At 38.4% G+C, this 20,378-nt stretch overlaps 1 protein-coding gene across 7 annotated transcripts in view; it reads right to left on the bottom strand.

The window, feature by feature from the left end:
- Ten-a (tenascin accessory) overlaps positions 1–20,378 on the bottom strand; it is a 422,894-nt gene that overhangs the window by 180,040 nt on the left and 222,476 nt on the right. The window contains exon 1 of one of the 7 annotated variants that reach the window (XM_070304912.1): positions 16,595–17,505. The exons of the other annotated variants lie outside the window; for them this stretch is intronic. Within the exon in view, the coding sequence (XP_070161013.1) occupies positions 16,595–16,622 (28 nt within the window). The 5' untranslated portion in view covers positions 16,623–17,505. Of the gene's footprint in view, positions 1–16,594; positions 17,506–20,378 lie in introns of those variants that run through there. 7 annotated transcript variants of the gene reach the window in all.

Genomic DNA, 20,378 nt, shown 5'->3' with positions numbered 1-20,378 from the left:
CAGAAATTATAATATTTTTAGTTACAAGATAAAAAAATAATAATATAAATTTTTAATAGATTATTTCAGGTATAAATTATCTTCTCCATCATATCGCGCGAATGATTCTGACCCAGAAACAACGAATTTAGACGAAGACTGGCAAAATAGTTCATCGACCGTGCAATCCGTCTGCATTTTGCACAAGAGTACCTATAACCTGGACGATAGGTTAGCTCGCGAAGGAAAAGTGCGCGCGAATGCCTCCGGAGGAAAAGCAGAATTTCAATTTCATGGCGAGCAAGGAGCCCATTGGAGCCTTATTCCAGCGTATAAACATAAACGGTGCAAAACGATAAAAGTCGCTTGTGCCGCGCATACAGTGCGGCGTAAGCGTGAGGGAGAAACGGTCGAAAGCGGATCGAAAAGGGGAGAGAAAGAAAGACTGGAAACGTGAGTGACTGAGAAGAAAAAAAAAAAGAGGAACAACGTAGAAGAGTATCAGCGACCTGACAGGTGCGAGAGGTGTTCGCGTTAGAAGGAGTAAGAAAGAGGAAGGAGGATTTGTCGAGAGGAGGTGGATGCGCGAGAGAAATATATTTCCCGGCGGGACACGAATTACCGTGGAAACGAGAAAAATAATGAAACTCGTTCTGAAATCTGTTAAAGTGAATATTATTTAAATCTGTTGAAGTAACAGGAATATCGCGTGAACGATTACCTGCGAGCGGAAAGCACGTCGAAGGGAACACCGACACTGCTAACTACGCGCCGATGCGTTCTTGTCACGAGTATCGGGGTCTCCTCCCCTCCCCCCCCCCCCCCCGACGCTGATGTCAATGATAGTGGTATAGCCGGTATCGGCGGTAATTTTACGACACTGGTATTATCGCTCCGGTGTTCATAGAGACTGCTATGTGAATACCGCGAAGTTCAAACCGTTCGCTCCTGACTTCTAGCATCGCCGGCGGATAACCTTTCCGCTTCTAGTATTATTTCAGATATACATATACACGCGCACGTTAGTACACCGGGATCGACTGCGTATGCGTAACGTTGCCCACATATTCTGTTCTGTTTCCGCATGCCCGCTCCGCTCGCCTATCTACGTCCATGTGACCGTACAATCGGCGGTCATAAAAAGCGATAGCGGCCGACGGAATATCTGCAAAACACGTTCCCGGAGCTCCTGCTCGCTTTTATTCGCAAACGCCGGCGCCGCCGGCGCTTGCCCGATGCGATTATCCGTGTGACGCTCGTCCGATATCAGCCGCCTATAAATGTGTCATTAGGAGAACCGATATCACTCGCGTATAAATATATCATTAAAAGAACTGGTACGACAATTTACCGAGAGTATATATTTAGCAATCGCGTTATTTGCGTTATGGCGATCTTGTGACGCGGCGGCAACCCGATCCGATACCTATTTCCGGACGGACGAACGGTGGTATCTTACCGCGCTCATGATCGGTTCGGCGGCCCGGATTACGTAAAATCGAATTTCTGTATATAGCCGCTTCGCGGAATAAGAGATGGGATCTGCCGCTCGTCCGGAATATAATATGTACGTTCGGTTTTTGCCAGAAAATCGCAGATTTTATCGAGAGAAAAGAGAACATACATATCATCGCGTAGAATCGTGTAACAAACGAGCTAACAAGAGCAAAACTAACTTTTCTTGCTGCCATTTCTGGAAAATTATAAAATGTACTTTGCACAAAAATTATTTATTCATGAATACCCTCGTTAGTTTTGCGTAAAAATATTTTACATCTAGGATATTAGGAATAATCATGCATGTATAAATAGTAACTTCATTAATTTTACACGTTTCTGTCGTTGGATAAATTTGTTCGCGTGTTAGATTAATTATAGAAGAATAAAGAAGAGTCTATAAAGGGTCTCGCGAAAATAACGATGGATGATTATCACAATTCTGCGCTCGACGAAAATACATCGACACTCGTAACGATGCTTCGGAGGACATCGCTCGCGATATTATCTCCGGCACCCTCGGGAATTTCTTCTCGCCTCGGCGGCCTGCCTTTTATGCCCGTAATATCAGACGCGTGTTACGCGGTCCCGACGTCGTCGCACAGATCGCTATTGACCGATAACGATATTCTGTCGATGTAACGCGTGCATCGGGACGAGGGTTGTCGGTTGGTCGTCGTGTGTGCGCTACGAAGTAGAGGGACAAAGAGGGATGGAGAGTAGGTCGAAATCTTGATCGCGTCACATCGTCGCCACGTCGAAACACCCGCTATACGACGTGACAGTTATGCACGGGAGATGCCCGATGCCCTGTCATTACGCGAGAATAAATGTTTCGGTGGGGCAGCGCGGCTTCCAGATGTTCGTCGAGATCGCGTCACGGATGGACAGCCGCGGTGTCGAGTATGAAACGCGACACGATGTCAACCGCGGGAGGAAGTCCGTTATCTGCGAACCGCTCTCCGCCGAATATCGGTTTGTTTGTGTTTATCCGCGTGTTCGATGTGTCGACGGTAATACGGGCGAAATGATCGGTTTGGCGAAGTTTGCATTACCTGGGTTTATCCCACATCCCGTTAGTGAACCGATTAGCCACGTCGTATTAGCAAATCGACACGAGTATTTGACTCGAATGCAACCACTTCGAGAATGTATAATTCTAGCATAGATGAAACATAAATATAAAAAATTCAGATTCAAATGCAATTTTCTTAACTATAACAAATATATTCGCCGTGTCATTTTACACGTGCCTAATTTTTTTGTAATCAAGTATTGGATATAAATAACATTTTCCTATATTATAATCTATTTTTCTTGTACAAAATTTCGTTATTGAAAAAATTTTATTTCTCAAATAATTTTTTGCTACTGATTTCTTACTAAAAGTAAAAGTATTTTTAAGCAATATGTTCACAATGCGAAATAATATTTAGCCTTCGTCCTGCGATACTTGTACCGACGCGAAAAAATCCAGGATATAGCGAGACCGTCCGGAAACGCCAGTTACGATCCCGGCAGGCAATTTAGGATAGTGTCGACACGTCCGCCATAAGCGTACCGGATATGTCTGGACATATGGTATGCGCGCGATTAAGCTAGGGGTGACCAGACCTTCCTCAGTCAATCCTGAGTAAGAGTTTTCTCATTTCCTATTCCCTGCGTATCGCCAATATTCTCGCGAAAAGTCCCATGATACAGATAGCGCTAAATAATATTGTCACGAATCTCTACATTTTATGATAATTGTTGATTTGTATGTAAAGTATTCTTACAAATTAGTTTCAACTCTGACGACTTTTGGCAACATTTATTTTTCGATTGTTATTTATTTAGCTATTTCACTTCGTGCTCCACGCTTTCTATTAAGAATCTTAATCTTTTTCAAATTTATTATAAAATGTAAAAAATAGCTATATTGAATAAATCGATTTTATTCATATTTAATACTTAGGTTCAAACGGCGCTCACTGAAGAAGAATAAGAGAAAGTAAAAAATTATTAGTTCTTTTGAAATATTCATTAAAAACATGCATTTCAAGACCTATTTTAAAACCGGCTTTTCATCTCATGGAAGCAAAATTCGATAAGATACAAACGAGAAATCGCAATACGAGAAGTCGCCGTCGCAGTGAAATCATATAAGCGCTATTATTTCCTTTATTATTACAATTCGCCGCTAAACGTTTGCTATGAATAATTGTAAATTATTATTATTCTCTAACAATGTCAAAAGAAACAGTTCCCTCTAACAACTACAGTGTTTACGCTCATTCGTTTATCATACAGAAAACACGATGCACGAAACCAATTATACAATATATAATTTTAGGTTTATTTGAAATACCACATTTCCATCAGATATATATTTCGCATGTATCCGTCTACTTAAATATACACATCACCAATACATAGATCTTTCTTTCACAATCGCGAGACACGATTTATTTCCCGTGAGAAAACCCATCTCTCGAAAAAAGTAATTCGTCGAAAAAAGTCAATTTACAAAAAGTCGTAGCAACGGCAGATTTGTAGTTTTTCTTTGTAGTTTCAAATATCAAGAGCCATGATGAATGAGACAAAGAGAGGGAAAATAAATTCCCGTTCTCTCGCAGGTGACAATTCCGCGCGAATGTCATTGTCGACTAAAAGGAACGACCTAGATGGAAGAAGTGCGATCATTCGCATGTTCATTAAAAAGCAAACGAATTCCACGCGTCCTTCCTGCTGGCTAACTCGAACGTTGCGTCGTCTCTTTTTCCCGTCTCTCTTGCTCTTTTCTTCGTTACAATGTTGCAACATATCGGGTGAATTCCGTGTAAACGATTACATGCCACTCTCGTGGAAACGGCATTGGCGTTGCTTCTGTTGCCTGGCCCTTTCCCATCTTCCCCTGTAGACCGATGACGACGTTGTTCTTTGCACGGCAGTCGCTCGGTCTTGCGGACCACCGGTGTAACAACGCCTTTTTTTCCCCTCGGCCTTTCCTCGTTTGTCACACGATGCCGCGATATAGCTTCGTTTCATTTGCAACCGCATCCATTAATACCGCTCGTTGGCGTGGCCTGTAGCTCCTCCGTGCCGTGCAAGAAAATCGATGTCCATCGACTGTGCCATCTCGGTGTTTCGTTTTTTTTTTTTTTTTCCAATCCCCAGTGAAACCGAGCGAGTAAATTAGAATCTTGAATCAAACTCCCGATCGGCAAGAGGAAATATGTAGCTTTCCAACGGAAGTGTATATTCTATATTTCTTTCAAGCAACCGCATTTGACCACACGGTCAAATGTATCATTTCTTTTGTATCGCGTTGCAAGATTTACATCGATACTCGCAAAAACTATGAGATAAATGAGTTTACAATCGAATAATTATTTTATATGATCAAAGTATTGATTTATAAATCTAATCTCTTCTCCTATTACAATTCAAGCAGTTGTCATCTAGAATAAATTTCGGAGATTCTAGGATAATTTCGCGTGAACAATTACGCGCGGATAGAAATTATCGTTATTTTTCGTCTGATCGACACCAGTGTTGGAATGTATCGTTTTTGCCGCGTACACCTTCGCCTTCTCTCCTGCCATTTGTCACACCTATCGTACGTAGGCTGCGATAGCTTCGTTTCATATGCAACTGCGACCATTAATACCGTGCACGTTGTTTTCTGTCGTCCCTCGTGCGCACAAAAATCGATGCTCGCTGACCTCCCTCGTGCGATATACGATGGGTCATGCTTTAATGACGTAAAAACACACGTACAGGGTATACATACAGCGTTCACCGTACCTGTTAATGACAGATTCCTTGACAAATTTCGAAGAACTTTGATGAGAAACTATCATTTTCCACAACTTTTTAATTTTCAAGATTAAATATCTTGGCAATCAAAGTTTAAATTAAATTTCCGCTAAAGTAAAATTCAGTTCCAATTAACCGAAAGATAAGGTGGGTTTATGTTTTCACTTTTGAGAAGCTTAATTCGTCAAAACTTTTGGTTTTCTATATTAAATATATCTTGACAAAATTTGTGCTATCAACTTTTCGTTAAAAAGATTATCTTCAATTTTGCTAAAAATTAATTAGAAAAAAATACACATCTGATAGAACTTGTACTATATATAAATCAAGTGAAGGGTTAATTACTCTTCTCTTATTATGTCGGAGCATCATCTCGATCTCCGGAGACGTTGCGACGAGAGTGGCAACATTACGCAATACGATAATACAATTTGAAGATTAATGATTATCTTCGGAAGATTGGAAGAAAAAAATACTTGATCATCTGCTGTCCGCCGCATACTCCGCGGTAAGTAGCAAGTTACTATCTGATTATACAATCTCCTTAATGATAGAAGTGCTACAAGTTTGCGACTTGGTCGTCGTCTTGCGATGCAGCTCGTTTAAAAATTCCTTCTCCAGTACATTAAGAGAGACTACCTACTAACTATTAACTTTTTTACTATTTCTTTGCGATAGTGTATGTAGTATGAATAAGTGACTCCCTTTGCGCCATCGTAAAAATGTGTGCATTTTAGAAAAAAAGTAACGGGAGAAACGAGATTTTGCACGGTTTCGTGGGAGGAATGCAACGAACGACACAAAACTCTCTCTGACGAATTTCCCTTTCCCGATTCCTTTTTTCCTTCTAATCCCTCTATCTCTCTTTTGTGCCTCGTACGATTTCACTAGAAAGAGATTACAGCTACGCGGAACCCGACGAAATACTCATGCCATCGTCGTGTCATACAATGCAGTTGGATGCATTGTGAGATTGGCGCGTCATAATAGTGCCACCCGGTATTATTGTCGTTTTTTATACCCGTCAGTCGTCGTTTTATTGACTTCCGCCAATCGGAAATATGATTTATCGAGACGCGCGTTCGACGCGATATATTGTAAGATATGAATTCGTGTTAGTCGATTACCTTTTATTAGACTTTTATTTATATAAAACGAGCTAAAAATATTTCATGTTATTGCGACCGGCATGTTTTATTAAAGAAGCAATCGGCGAATTTGACGACTACAATATTTTCAATTTAATGCATCGGTCTAAAGCGTATAGAGTCAAACGATTATCTGAATCGTTTATTGAAAATTTATCCAATTTATATTGCCATCACAAAACTATATATATATATATATATATATATATTAGTTCTGTGTATGTGTGTGTGTGTGTGCGCTCGCGCGCGCGCACTCCATCTTTATAAATTAATGATATTACAATTGTGCCTTCCTATAAATGTAAAATACTGTTAAAATCGAAAAGTATAATTGAATAAACATTGTAAAATGTAACACTTATTCATATAAGAATTGAACTATTTTATAATTTGTTAAATCTGTTAAAAATCGATTATCAATTATTGAAACTTTAAATTTCCTCGTAAAATCGAAGCTATGCGTTGCGATAACGCGCAGGTCGTTTACAACAACACTTTACAATTCGAGTTCGAGCGCACGACGCGCTCGCAATTTTCATAAATAGATTACACTCACGCATTGATCCGTCATTAAGGCCCAATGAGTATTTAACGTTTCAAAGTATCGAAATGTATTTACGTCGAGATTAATGTCAGCCATTGTTAATGCCGATGTAATTACCGACACGAATCCATTTATTTGTCACGTTACGCTTAGCGAGACGGCTATCATATAACTGAACTGTATTCTCGAAATCTCGATTACAGATACGAGTGTTAGATGACGAGGAATTTAACGGTAAATTGTTGGTATATAAACAACACACATTCCGTAAATCGCATATCGAGACAATATTTATATTACATAAATAATTAGATGTTTTATAATTTTTCAACAACACATTATATAATCAAGAATGGAATCATAAAATGGGACGCCAATATTGATTTAACCATTAAACGCTTGCGTTCGTTCGCCGAACTTTTCATACAGCGCATGTCACGCATTAGATATGCACGCGCAATTTCGTTTATTCTATTTTCGTAGCTCATCCATATATTCCGCTGCCGGGAGGGAGACTCGTCATGTCACGCAACGTTATTCGTCGATACCTTATCGAGCGGATCGATTCGCTCGGGGAATGGACGTGTCGTGCGAGCTGCATTATGTAGAGCAGTCGGTGTCGTTTCGTTTCCCAACCCGGATTCGAGAAATTCCCGGCTGGTAACTATCGGGGCTGCACACATCGATACGTAAATTCCGTCGCCTCGTTGACTTTCTAAAAACTTCCGCGATAAGAAGGAAAGAGAGAGAAAGAAAAAGGAGAAAAAAGCGAAAAGGCGAGGGAGATCTCTGCGATGAAAATCCGCCGTCAGCGAGTTTCCGGTGGGTTCGAAAAGTCGGTCGTTGCTTCGCACGTAAAACCGATCGGACAGTTCGCGAATGCAAGATATCTCTATATGTATAGATATACATAACACACGCGAAACGCACGGGTGCGGGAGGAAAAAGTAGGATAGGGCCGAGGGATGAAAATATGGGCGGTCATCCCCTAAACCAAAGTAACGACAGCCGACGGCGGCACCGTCCATACGTCTTCTCCTAAACCGGCCGATAAATCGAAGAAATCGATAGCTGATTGAATGGAGCGAAGTAGATTGCCGTACACTTTCTCCGCCTCTCCCTACCTATCTTTATCCTATCTGTTTCCTCTTTCGTGGCTGGTGCGTTCCTCTTCCCACATCCCGCCTTCAATTCGTAAATGCGTAAGCTGCTACCCGAAGCGAAGTGCTTAGCAGTTAAACGCCGTAATAGAAATTGCGCGCGCGAATCCGACGTTTCGAGAGGAATATGATAATATTGTTAAGATTTAAAGAGAAAGAGCACGATGCGATGACTTGTTTGTGGAAAAATTTTCGCGATATCCAGCGAGAGCACTTTCTGGGTCACCGATCTCGCCGATAATTATCTTTGCCGGTTTATATTTAATCGAACTTTTTAAATCGTTACACGTTATCGCGCAACGTTGGCAACGATTACCCACGACGGAGCTGCTATAATTTGAGCAGCTAAATGCCATCATAAAATGGTCTCGCGAAAATGAAACTGCGGAAGCGGATTGCTGCATAATGCCACTGATGAACGCACGATGATTTGCGTGAGTGATTAAAATTATATGTAAATATAAGAAATTTCTCTAAAATTTTGTAAATTAAAACTATATTATATAATAATATTGTCATTGTACAGTTTTATAATAAAGAAATTAATAAAAAATTTCGACAGCACTCTATTAGAACTTTTTCTTAATTTAATTAAAATCGAACGATGTTGCTAATGGAATATAAAACCAAATCGCATTATTAACATTTGCTGTAAAATAATTGCTTTCGATCAAAGTTGCTGCTCGATCAGTGATCCGTGAGGTGTTATTATTGTACTTTATACGACCGATACTACCAACTTATTAAGAGCGCGCAATCGAGTTAATTTTAATTTACGGTAATTGAATGTGATTATTAACATAAGACCGCGAAGCACGCGCGACATTCGCGAATTGAAACGGGAGCAATTTCGGTCATGGATTCTTGCACTGTAATAGTACACTGCACGCGATGCGCTGCCATCGCCTAAATAAAACAGGACGGGAGCATAATGCGCGAGGGTATGTCAATGTCAACGTGTCCCTCTGGAATCGAAATTAGGAAGGGAGGGTGGAATTTCAAGGGGTTATGCCGATCGGCTGACTGATCGTTCTATTGTAGCACCGTATCAGTATTGCAGAAGACGGTGGTGGGATAATTTCGCAGTATCCGACAAGGGGGTGAACCTCCGCGCATATCTGTTTTGGATAATGCAACAGGGGAAGGACGCGCATCGTGCGAATTATAAAGTTAAGGAGATAAGCAAGAGAATCGATAAGCGCGAGTTGATCAGGATTTCATGCGCGTCCATGCTCTTATGTGGAAAAGTCTTTTTCAACTTTTTTATTAGCATAATTGATGGATTATGAAACGCCACGTCGTAATTGTAATTCCTCACGCGGATGTTTATTAACGCGCGATTTTTCCGGCAACGCTGCAAATCCATTTAATAGAGATTGTTTTAAATTTCACCTCTGGCTATGGATCAAAATTATATTTCTCTTCTCTACGATAATTTGTGACGCATACAAAATTGCGACGGAATATATACGCTGTGGAATATCAATGTGTATGCCAAATTCGCGACACGAATTTAGTTTATCTTGTTCCTACGTTAACCAGCTCTATAGATCGAAATTCCGCGCTAAAGATCGGTCGGCAGGTGTCAATAATCTATATATTGTACGATTCAGCCTGTCCGTTTTTCACCTGAATACTAATGAGCCATTTTCCACGGTCCGCTTTCAGCGGACGAAGGGTAAAGCGGAATAGAGGGATATGTACCTGCCATTCACAGCCTGTCGGAAGAGCTACGACGATGGCAGCAGAAAACGAAGTGGTTATATATATATATATATATAACAGAAAGCCTTTTTTATATTCGTTGAAAGTTTTTCATTAAATCGAGATTTACATTCAACGCTTATCTCGCTACTTTTCTCCATTTCAATCACTTCATTTCATTACATACTCGACGATGCCGAGCAATTTTCTTACATTTCAATCATCATTAGTTTTGTCTATTACAGAAACATAACCGCAACGTAACAGCCGGATATAAATGTGACGGCGACATTACCGTATATATCCATGTCATTCGATATTGACATTTATATCTAATACGGTCTCTTGTCATTAAGCGATGTATTAATACATTAAATATATTTTATCAATTGTGCAAACATATATGATCGTAGACATTTATATTTTCAATTATAGAAAAAATATATATACATATATATAAGACAATTATATTTGTAGAAAGAGATACATCAGGCTTGACTTGGATAAATTTAAATATCTCTCTTTGTAATATGCGATAATGATTATTTGTATTGCGCACTTCTTTTCTGTTTATTCTCTAGAAATAAATATAGAAAGCAAATATTATCTCTTTTGTATTCTTCATGCTTCCCATCGATATCCTTCCGATCTCGATGTAATATTTCTAAATTGCAGAAACATATTGCAACAACGCGGTAGAGACCGGTATCCTATAAACCAGAGCGACTAAGTTATCCAGAGAAGAACGGAGAGAAAGCGCGAAAGGGGAGATAAAGAAAGAGAGGCAAATAGAGATATCAAGTCCAGATCGGGCCAAAATAGTACGAGTTGGTTGATATTGAGAAGCAAATTGAATCTGAACGTTGTCGTAAAAGATAGATATCAGTCTGCACGTGCATCGCCTTCCCCCAAAATTTGTCTACCAATTCGTCACCAACTTTACTCCGGCCGTACGTTCGCTGCAGAGCTTTGTCAATCTTTCCAAATGTCCGACGGGATTCACGAATTTGCGAAGAAAACTTCCGGATATTATTACAAAGAAACTGCATTGCGAGAACGTGAGATCGATATGCCAAACGGTATCGAGATAAAGCTCGAGTACTTTATTTTTGAAGCTCGACACGAGAATGTCAATCAGAATAGTCAATCAGAAAAATAAATCAATCGGAAAAGAAAAATAAATAAATAGTTTTATTTTACAATGATAATTATGGATAATAAAGTATAAAAAATTTTCATTTCTCCGTTAATAATTTCTAAATTTTGTAATTATTGATTGCAATATAATATTTTACTCACGGTTATCTTTATACATGTGAGAAATATAATCGTAAATTATGCATAAATAATTAAATGATATCAAAAAATAAAGGATCTTTTAATCTTTGATATCCCGAGAAAAATGGACTTATGTAATTATATATAGCCATATAAGATCTTATGTTCATCTTTTCTCAGAATTTATGAAAACTAAATTAACTCATATAATATAAAACGTTTTTGGTGCAACCGAGGATAGATATTTTTACGTTGATTTACAAAGTCAAAAAAATTATAATATCGCGATAAATTCGTAATGTTGTGTAATACACAGAAGATAACCGTATGTTTCTGACAATAATTGTCTGAAATTTATAACTGTATGCATATATTTGAAAATGATTTGATCTATTTCGCCGCATTTTTTATGTATTGCGTAACGTGAGTATAAATAAATATATGTACCGATTTCTATTATTAATTTCTCATTTTTTTAAATTTGTAGGCTTTGTAACGTTACATTGATTATCAATTTTATTCTACATATCTACATTATTATTTCATCTTTAATAACTATATTATGAATTAAATTTCATTCTCTTTAATATAATTATTTTATGAACCAACTTTAAATTTCAAATAGTGTTTTTCGAAAATAATTAAGTAATTTTATTTGATGGAATATTTATATGTATATATGGTACATACATTTCCAGTGAAATGTTACATTTTTATTAGAAAAGTAATACGAAATTGGATGCGAAAAGAAAGCGAATTAGATAGCATTTGTATGATTGCTTTCGTAAAAATTTTAAGCATATAAATTTATTTAAACTGTTTTGGTTTGAATTTTGCGCGTTCTGGACAGAACTCGGTATTTTCAACGTTTTCAGTGATACGACTTTTTGATAGATGTTTTCGCAAAGGTGTAAGCTTGGTTGTTTTATCATGGGACGATTATAACGTGTCCCAATTACGCGTAAACCGCGTTTGCCACGTACAGATTACTCGCTCCGGCGATTATACGCGCGCAACGCCAGATAACTTTGCTCGCGGAATTTCCCGGCCAACATCTGCCTCTCGTAACGCGATATTTTAACACCAAAGGATCGTCGGACGCGTGCTTCAAATGGCGTTGCTTTGTTGACATTATAAGGGCCGGGTATGGTATACCCGTACTCATTGTCGTATGTGAGACGAGTAAGTGTAAGAGGATATCAAAACGGAAAACGATCGATTATTGAGCGCGCAGAGCAAAGCGCGAAGCATTCAGATGCGGATAAGTGCCCAGTTGTATCAAGTGCATTATTGAGAAGCAGAATACGAGTAGCAGTAAAGCGAATTCATGATCGATGGAAAAAAGAAGGAAGAAAAAAATGATAAATAAGAAATTTATGCAAGTCGATGATATAGATAGCCCATATTATTATAGTGATAATTTCTTTCAAATTTTTCTACTAATATTTCGCAATAATTTTAATTTAAATAAGCGAAAAAAATTAAAATTTTAATTTATATTTTTAGTTTACACAACTTAGCTCACTGGCTTTTGATATACATATATCATTTACTGTATCTACATTAGATCAGACGTCATAAATAACGAAACTTGGCAAAAAATTGGTCGGTGACGCCGCGGAGGAATTTTGATGAAACTTCGCATGCTTATAACGAATTTAAATGTATTCCGCGTGCTGGCACGCATTTGGTAATGTCCTGGGAAAAGACGCGTTCTCGCGATGTACACGCGCGAAAACACGCGCACGTACGGAGACGTAATTTATTGTAACATATTTAGAGGTACGTGGGGCACTGAAGCGGCCCGGCAACGACGCCGGTGCCGGTGCCGATGCCGGCGATCGAAAAACGGTTGCTAGGCGTTCTCTTTTTCTCGCGCCGCGTCCATGTACGACTCTGTTGAACGAAACATAGCTAGGGGGAGGTGTGTACCGTGCAAAGCTACCGAAAAAGAGGAGAAAATTAGACTGCCTTTATTACTCACCCCTCGCGTTCGACAAATACGGATGCAAATGTAAAACTGGTTCGGGCTCAGCCAGACCGGAAACCCGTTTCATTCATATTCATCCCGCTCGCGCTCGTACCGGTGTGACGTATCTCGTGAAATTTCTTCCATCACGACAATCACATTCAATCAACAGCGAACGTACATATCTGTCTCGGGTGCGTATGGGACGCGCGCGCCACGCACACGCATACACACGTCAATGCGCGCGTATACGTTTTTATCCGTGCGGTTGTCTTCCCTAGCGAATATTTAGCGAAATATTTTACACATCGCGATATTTTTACGCATAATACGACTCTTCGGTAATGGTGTATATTTATTTCGTTAATCATTATTATAGATACGGCGCGGTATATCGCAGAAAACAAATCGCTCTATTAAATACAGCTACGTATCGATCTTGGTAAATTTGCCGATCGGAACTAAATCTCGCGTGATTTTATTCCTGATTGAAAACTGCGTACGCGTGAGCTAGCAATAGGTAGTTGTGTTAGAATTGCATGCGGAAGTTTCGATTTGAATAAATTTAGCTGACAGTAGTTGAAAATATATACAATTCATTCATTTGGTCAACTTGAAATTTATTTGACGATAGAAAATATATACAATTTATTCATCTAGTCAACTTGAATGCAAAATAAGGCAAGGTATAAATATTGTAAAATTTAAAATGGAATGTTATTATTCATATAGCTTACGAAAAATATGTAAAGTGGTTTTAACAACGTATCGCAAATTAGTTTTTATAAAAGAGAGAGATATGATATATTTTTCCATATAGATATAAGCATTAGAATATGATTTTTATTAATTATTATGGTATTAGCAGTTAAAGAGTAAAAAAGACGATAAATTTTTATATTTATATTAGAAACCGGGGAATAAAATATACTAAATATATATCAAAATCTTTGAATAAAAAATTGTATTTAATTAAGGTATCTACAAATATATTTGAAAAATTCTAAATTTTTAATCAAATACTATATTTATGAAAAACTCTATTCATACTACGGTGGTACAGTGTAACGTATAAGTATATGTTTCAGCGTATAGTTGCTTTCGTGGATTGTGTTAAATCCGCTTACGTGTAAAATGTATCGTCGTCTTTTTCTTCTCTCTCTCTCTCTCTCTCTCTATCTCTATCTCTGCGAATGTTGAAAAATTAAATCAGCGCTATTCCGAATTAGGTAAATACAATGGCCATTCATTGTAGTCGAAACGCGCATTGGGATGTATTTTGTGTAACGCTTTACCGCCTTCGGAAGGTCTAAAAGCGAGCTTCCCTGTAATTCTCGCTGATCCAATTACAGTAACGCGGAGAATAAGTTAGCGCGCGCGGCGACGGAGGTGGGTGCAAGTGTGCAATTTCTAAACAAAGCACGAACCTGCAAACGGCCGGTACTCCGTGCCGTCCATTCTTCAACCGCATCGAGTCGACTAATTCGAAGTCAAATAAAAGAGTTGCCGGTGGTGTGCGTTTTGGCAAGGTAGCGCGATCCCTCTTTATATATTTTTAGTGTGCGCACACCAAAGTTTTTCCCCCACTCTAAATATTAGCTAAAGGTTAGACGATTCGGTTTGTCTTCGCTCAATACCACCATATAGACCTATACATCCTGCGATTTAGCAGCCAATAATCTTACATTTATCAAGAACGAGTTTGGCAAAGAAAAAGAATCGAGCAAATCGACTGCGCAAACGTGCGTTTTTTCCCCACTTATTAGATAGCTTGCCAAATTGAAAATAACATTATCGAAATCCTTCGAAAGTTTAATCCTTAATTTCAACAATCAAGACGAAATTATATTTTCGCTAAAAAAAATTCTTTTTGTAGATGAAAAAAAAAAAGTATAGAAAATCTAAGACATAGCCTATAGATAAAATCAATAAACAGGTTTTAAAATGGTCAGACTGCACTCATTTACTTTTCTTGTACAACATCGGATTACGAGTTCTGTTTTCGAACCACGTGTAAGTAACACGCAGCGTAACTTGTAAGCATAGCATACAAGTCCTATATGCAAACAAATCATGAGCTACATGTGCTGTGATCTTAGAACAAATAATGCGTGTATATTTATAAAACGATTATTAATGTTTGTTTTTTAAGAAAAAATATTGTTTAATATTTATACTAGAAAATCGCGAATATTACACCGGAGAATATCATCGAGCAATTAAAGTGTTCAATAAATCCACAGTCCGCTGCAAAATATCGAATAACAAAGCTCGCGTCATGTAGAATTTATGAAAATATTCGTAACAATGTAGGATGTTTCGCATAGCGTGATTGGAAAAGCGTAAAATTCGCAACGCACATATTGTAACACTTGCACATATTACACCGAGCATTTGCCTGTAGCGTTCCCGCATTCCTCACCGTCCTTTAGTATTTTATTTCATAAACAAATATCCATTGTTTTACATCAACGTGCGGTATTAGTAACGAGTCTAACACGTCATAGTCGACGATGTTACGTTACAATTTTACTTGCATACGCGCGGGATGATACGTAACCCTAGCACAATGAAAGACTCACGATCTCGTTTTTATTGCGGCACCGCCATGTGTAACCCCAGCGAGTTACGTGTATACGAATACACGTAAACTTCGACGTACATGTATACGCGGCGGTCGTAAATCCTTATAAACTTTATACCTTCTTAATCCTCAAGAATTAAGGGGCATATGTCGCCGCGAAGCGAATTATAAAAAATTGTCGAAACCCCCTTTGCACTCGCGCGCGCGCGCGCGCGCGCGCACCCTACGTCATCGTCCGTCCCTACATCGGGACCATTTCCTCTATGGTCACCCTTCTTGCTCGCATCTCGCGTCCCCGTTTCCATGGTGAACCTCTGTCCCTGTATTTTCGCGTCACATCCGTTTTTACAGGCTTCCGCATCCAAACGACAAGACAGACGAGACGATGTGCACGCGCGCGCACATTTTATATGCGGAATGCTCTTTTAAGAAAAAAACTTTATCCGAATAATGTAGTTATCGTTTTCTCGTAATTTACATACGAATCGCCAAGGATAATTTGGCAGAATGTTCGGTTATTTTCGACATTAACAACGGTGAACGATTTGAATTAATTAACGTATGTATATTAATATAGATTGCGTTCTCTAGAACATAGAATAAAATACACGGCAAAATATTGTATGTTAAGAGCAATGTAAAGATATCGTATTGCTATATCGTGATAAAGCTATGCGCATGCGTGTATTTAATATATCGTATATATTATATAAATTTTGACACGCATCCTGTTTACGCGGCCAATTATTCGACGCTTGAATCACGCTCGGGATACGATGTTTTAAACGAATAAATAATAACGCGAAATATGACAATTGCTCAATATTATCGACGTCACAAGAATACGCAACAAGTCTACATTCGATTTCAAACGCGTGCTAAACAAGATAAATGTTACTCATAAGCGAACGTAATGGCTAAAGATTTACTCACCGGATAGATTTTCCATCATCTTCGTCATCTCGTCATCTTGATTTCACTTTATGGATGACGCACGCCCCGATAAGGAGAAAGTCCACAAGAAAGTTTCCGATAAAATTCTAATTCACTTCAATTGTCCCTTATTTCACGCACACCCGTCGGCACTCCCGTATTATACGACAGACGAAATATTTTGAACGAGTAAATGACGCGGGATATTACAACACACAGTGTGCTGCCAATTCAAGTGCCCGCAAGACTAGAGCCCGACGAGAAAAAAGCGGTGCCGTAAAATACGAACCGATCCGACGGCATCTCGATTAATCATTAATTGTCCGGCACTCTCGTCACAAGTTCGATAATGTTTTAAATGTGTATATATAAGGAACAAAATATGCCGCGAAATATTGTATAATCACTCGATGCTGCCGATGTTCAGTCGCGTATAAGACTCGAGAACTCGACGAGAAAAATATGGACCGATGCGACATTGTCGGAAGATTTGCTCCAACTGTCCGAAGTGCGCTATAATACCGTTGATTTATAACTACGCGAGTCAAGGACAGAACAAATAATGGCCGGCAACTTTCGATTATCGGAACACGATTATTACTGTGACGTTTTCGAATTTAACACTTTAGAGAATAACTGGTCGTTTTATCGTAATACATTCCACTATCGATATGAGATAATATCTATGTACAATACGATACTCATCGCCCGATATTTTTCTCTACTCTCTCTCTCTCTCTCTCTGTTTCTCTGTCGATACTACACGTTCAATATATTTATTTTCTATGACTTCTACATATTTATTCTCATTATTTTAAAATCAGATATAATGCTACATAATTATGATCGTAACCATCGCAGCATTAACTACACAACGATTACGATTCCGTTTTACTCACGATATACTTTTTCGCTATTAATATTTGCGGCATAAGCGTCCCGTAAATGATCGCGGTACGTTGTAGACGAACGTGGAGATGAACACGTCGACTTTCCTTTCACACTCGCATGAAATTCGATTCCGAAATTCCGAGTTTATATTACGTGTCCGGATACTAATAAAAATTGTGAAAAGTTAATTATAATTTTTATCACTAGTTATTAATACACACGCGATAAAATTAATTAGATAATTAATTTATCACTCTTAATATATTAATAACATTACTTATGATTAACGCGTTCGTACGCGACACGTATAAGAACGACGTAAAATTCCAACTAAACCTCGCGATAGCCAAGACGATACTAAACGAAAAACTAAAAACGCAAGGACATCGGGTGCGTCCCAGGGGAGGGAGAAGCGAGTCGAGCCACTCTGTTTATAACGTGTAATAGAGTGAGTACGATCGCGTGCTTATCTATGTTTTGACTAGCGAAGTAAGAAACCGTCGAGTCCGCCGATTCTCGAGCGAGCGTGGGAAAATTTCAAGATTTATGGCCTATTGTGTGTCAGTTATCTCTCGTTCTCGGCGAGACGTGCATGACTTCTGAGGTGGTTGAACAAGATAAGCGATAAGATAAATAAAACAAGATGATCCTAAATAAGATAGAAACGTATTAAAGGAAGAACGAAGCGGAGAGAGAGAGAGAGAAAGCATTTCTCAGAAGCAACAGATATCGCGTTCGAAAATCTATCTCTTTCTTTTTCCCTAGCTATCTATCTCTCTCTTTCTCTCTCTACCGAGTTCTGGCTTTAAAACGCGAGTTTCTTAGAAAAAAATTGAGAAACGCGATAAATACGAAACGCTTCAAAATATAAACAACACAACCAAGCATTTCTTACTTCGACGCTTTTCGAAACACCTAAGTTAAAAGTTGTATTCGCTCTATTACGTATTATAAACAAAGTGAGAGAATTCTCCCTCTCTATACTGTAGACGAACGTGAAAACGACTAAACATGTCGACTTCTTTTTATGACACTCGCGTAATATCCAATTCCGAAATTCCGAGTTTATACTACGTGTCCGGATACAATATTAAATAAGAATCGTGAAAAGTTAATTATAATTTTTATCACTAGTTATTAATACAAACGCGATACAATTAATTATTATAGATAATTAATTTATAATTTATAATTCTTAATATAATATTACGCGAATAACGCGTTTGTACGTGACACGAATAAAAACGACGTAAAGTTCGAACTAACCCTCGCGATGGTTAAGACGGTATTAAACGAGAAACTAAAAACATAAGGATATCGTATATAGCTAATTTCTAGAGACTCGAGAAAGTTTCTATTTTGCGGCCAATCAATATGCTTGAAAAGTTTGTCGTACGACAAATGTAATATCGGCCTTATATTGTACGACAAACGAAATACTTTGAACGAGTAAATAACGCGAAATATTACATCGCACAGTGCTGCCAATTCAAACGCCCGCGAGACTCGAGCTCGAGGGAGAAAAACGCGCGTAAAACACGGACCGATCCGACGGCGTTTCAATTAACCTTAATCTCATCTGCTTTAATCACTTTATACGGCACTTCCGATCACACGTTCGATATACGTTAGACGAGCGTATACCGCGAAATATAATCATTCAATGCTGCCGATATTCGAACACGATAAAACGCGAAAAAGCGCGCGTAAAATACGGCCCGAACCGACATTATCGGAAGATTCGCTCGAACTTGTGTACTATCGACCAAGAGACAGTGGTGTCTCGCGACAAATTCACGCAGCGACAGCGAGGCACTCGGTGTGTTCATACGCGAGTCGGCTCGTTGAGATTTATAACTACGCGAGTCAAGGACGAAACAAATAATATGACCGACAATCTTCGATTATCAAAATTATCACAATTATTGTCGCGTTCTCGAATTTAACATATTAGAACGAAAACAAGTCTTCGTTTTATTATTATAAAACACTATCACACATTAATGTGAAATAATATCTATGTACAATACGATACTCGTCGCCCGATATTTTTCCCGGCATTCTCTCTCTCTCTCTCTCTCTCTCTCTCTCAAATAATATTTATTCTCATTAATTTAAAATATGATGTTATATCCTATAATTTTGATTGTAATAATCACAGCATCAATATTACAAAGATTAACCAATTCCATTTTACTCACGATATACCTTTTCGTTATTATATCTGCGTCACGAGCGTCCCGTAAATGATCGCACGCGAAATGTGTACGCACACGATATCCTTATGTTTTTAGTTTCTCGTTTAATACCGTCTTAACCATCGCGAGGGTTAGTTCGAACTTTACGTCGTTTTTATTCGTGTCACGTACAAACGCGTTATTCGCGTAATATTATATTAAGAATTATAAATTATAAATTAATTATCTATAATAATTAATTGTATCGCGTTTGTATTAATAACTAGTGATAAAAATTATAATTAACTTTTCACGATTCTTATTTAATATTGTATCCGGACACGTAGTATAAACTCGGAATTTCGGAATTGGATATTACGCGAGTGTCATAAAAAGAAGTCGACATGTTTAGTCGTTTTCACGTTCGTCTACGTCTACAGTATAGAGAGGGAGAATTCTCTCACTTTGTTTATAATACGTAATAGAGCGAATACAACTTTTAACTTAGGTGTTTCGAAAAGCGTCGAAGTAAGAAATGCTTGGTTGTGTTGTTTATATTTTGAAGCGTTTCGTATTTATCGCGTTTCTCAATTTTCTTCTAAGAAACTCGCGTTTTAAAGCCAGAACTCGGTAGAGAGAGAAAGAGAGAGATAGATAGCTAGGGAAAAAGAAAGAGATAGATTTTCGAACAGTACTCTGCGTTGATACCACTGCTT

The sequence above is a fragment of the Polyergus mexicanus genome, unplaced genomic scaffold (genome assembly GCF_030449975.1).
Source record: "Polyergus mexicanus isolate NDT 795.1 unplaced genomic scaffold, iyPolMexi1.0 SCAF_12, whole genome shotgun sequence".
Lineage (NCBI taxonomy): Eukaryota > Metazoa > Arthropoda > Insecta > Hymenoptera > Formicidae > Polyergus > Polyergus mexicanus.
This window is presented reverse-complemented; position numbering and strand designations above follow the sequence as displayed.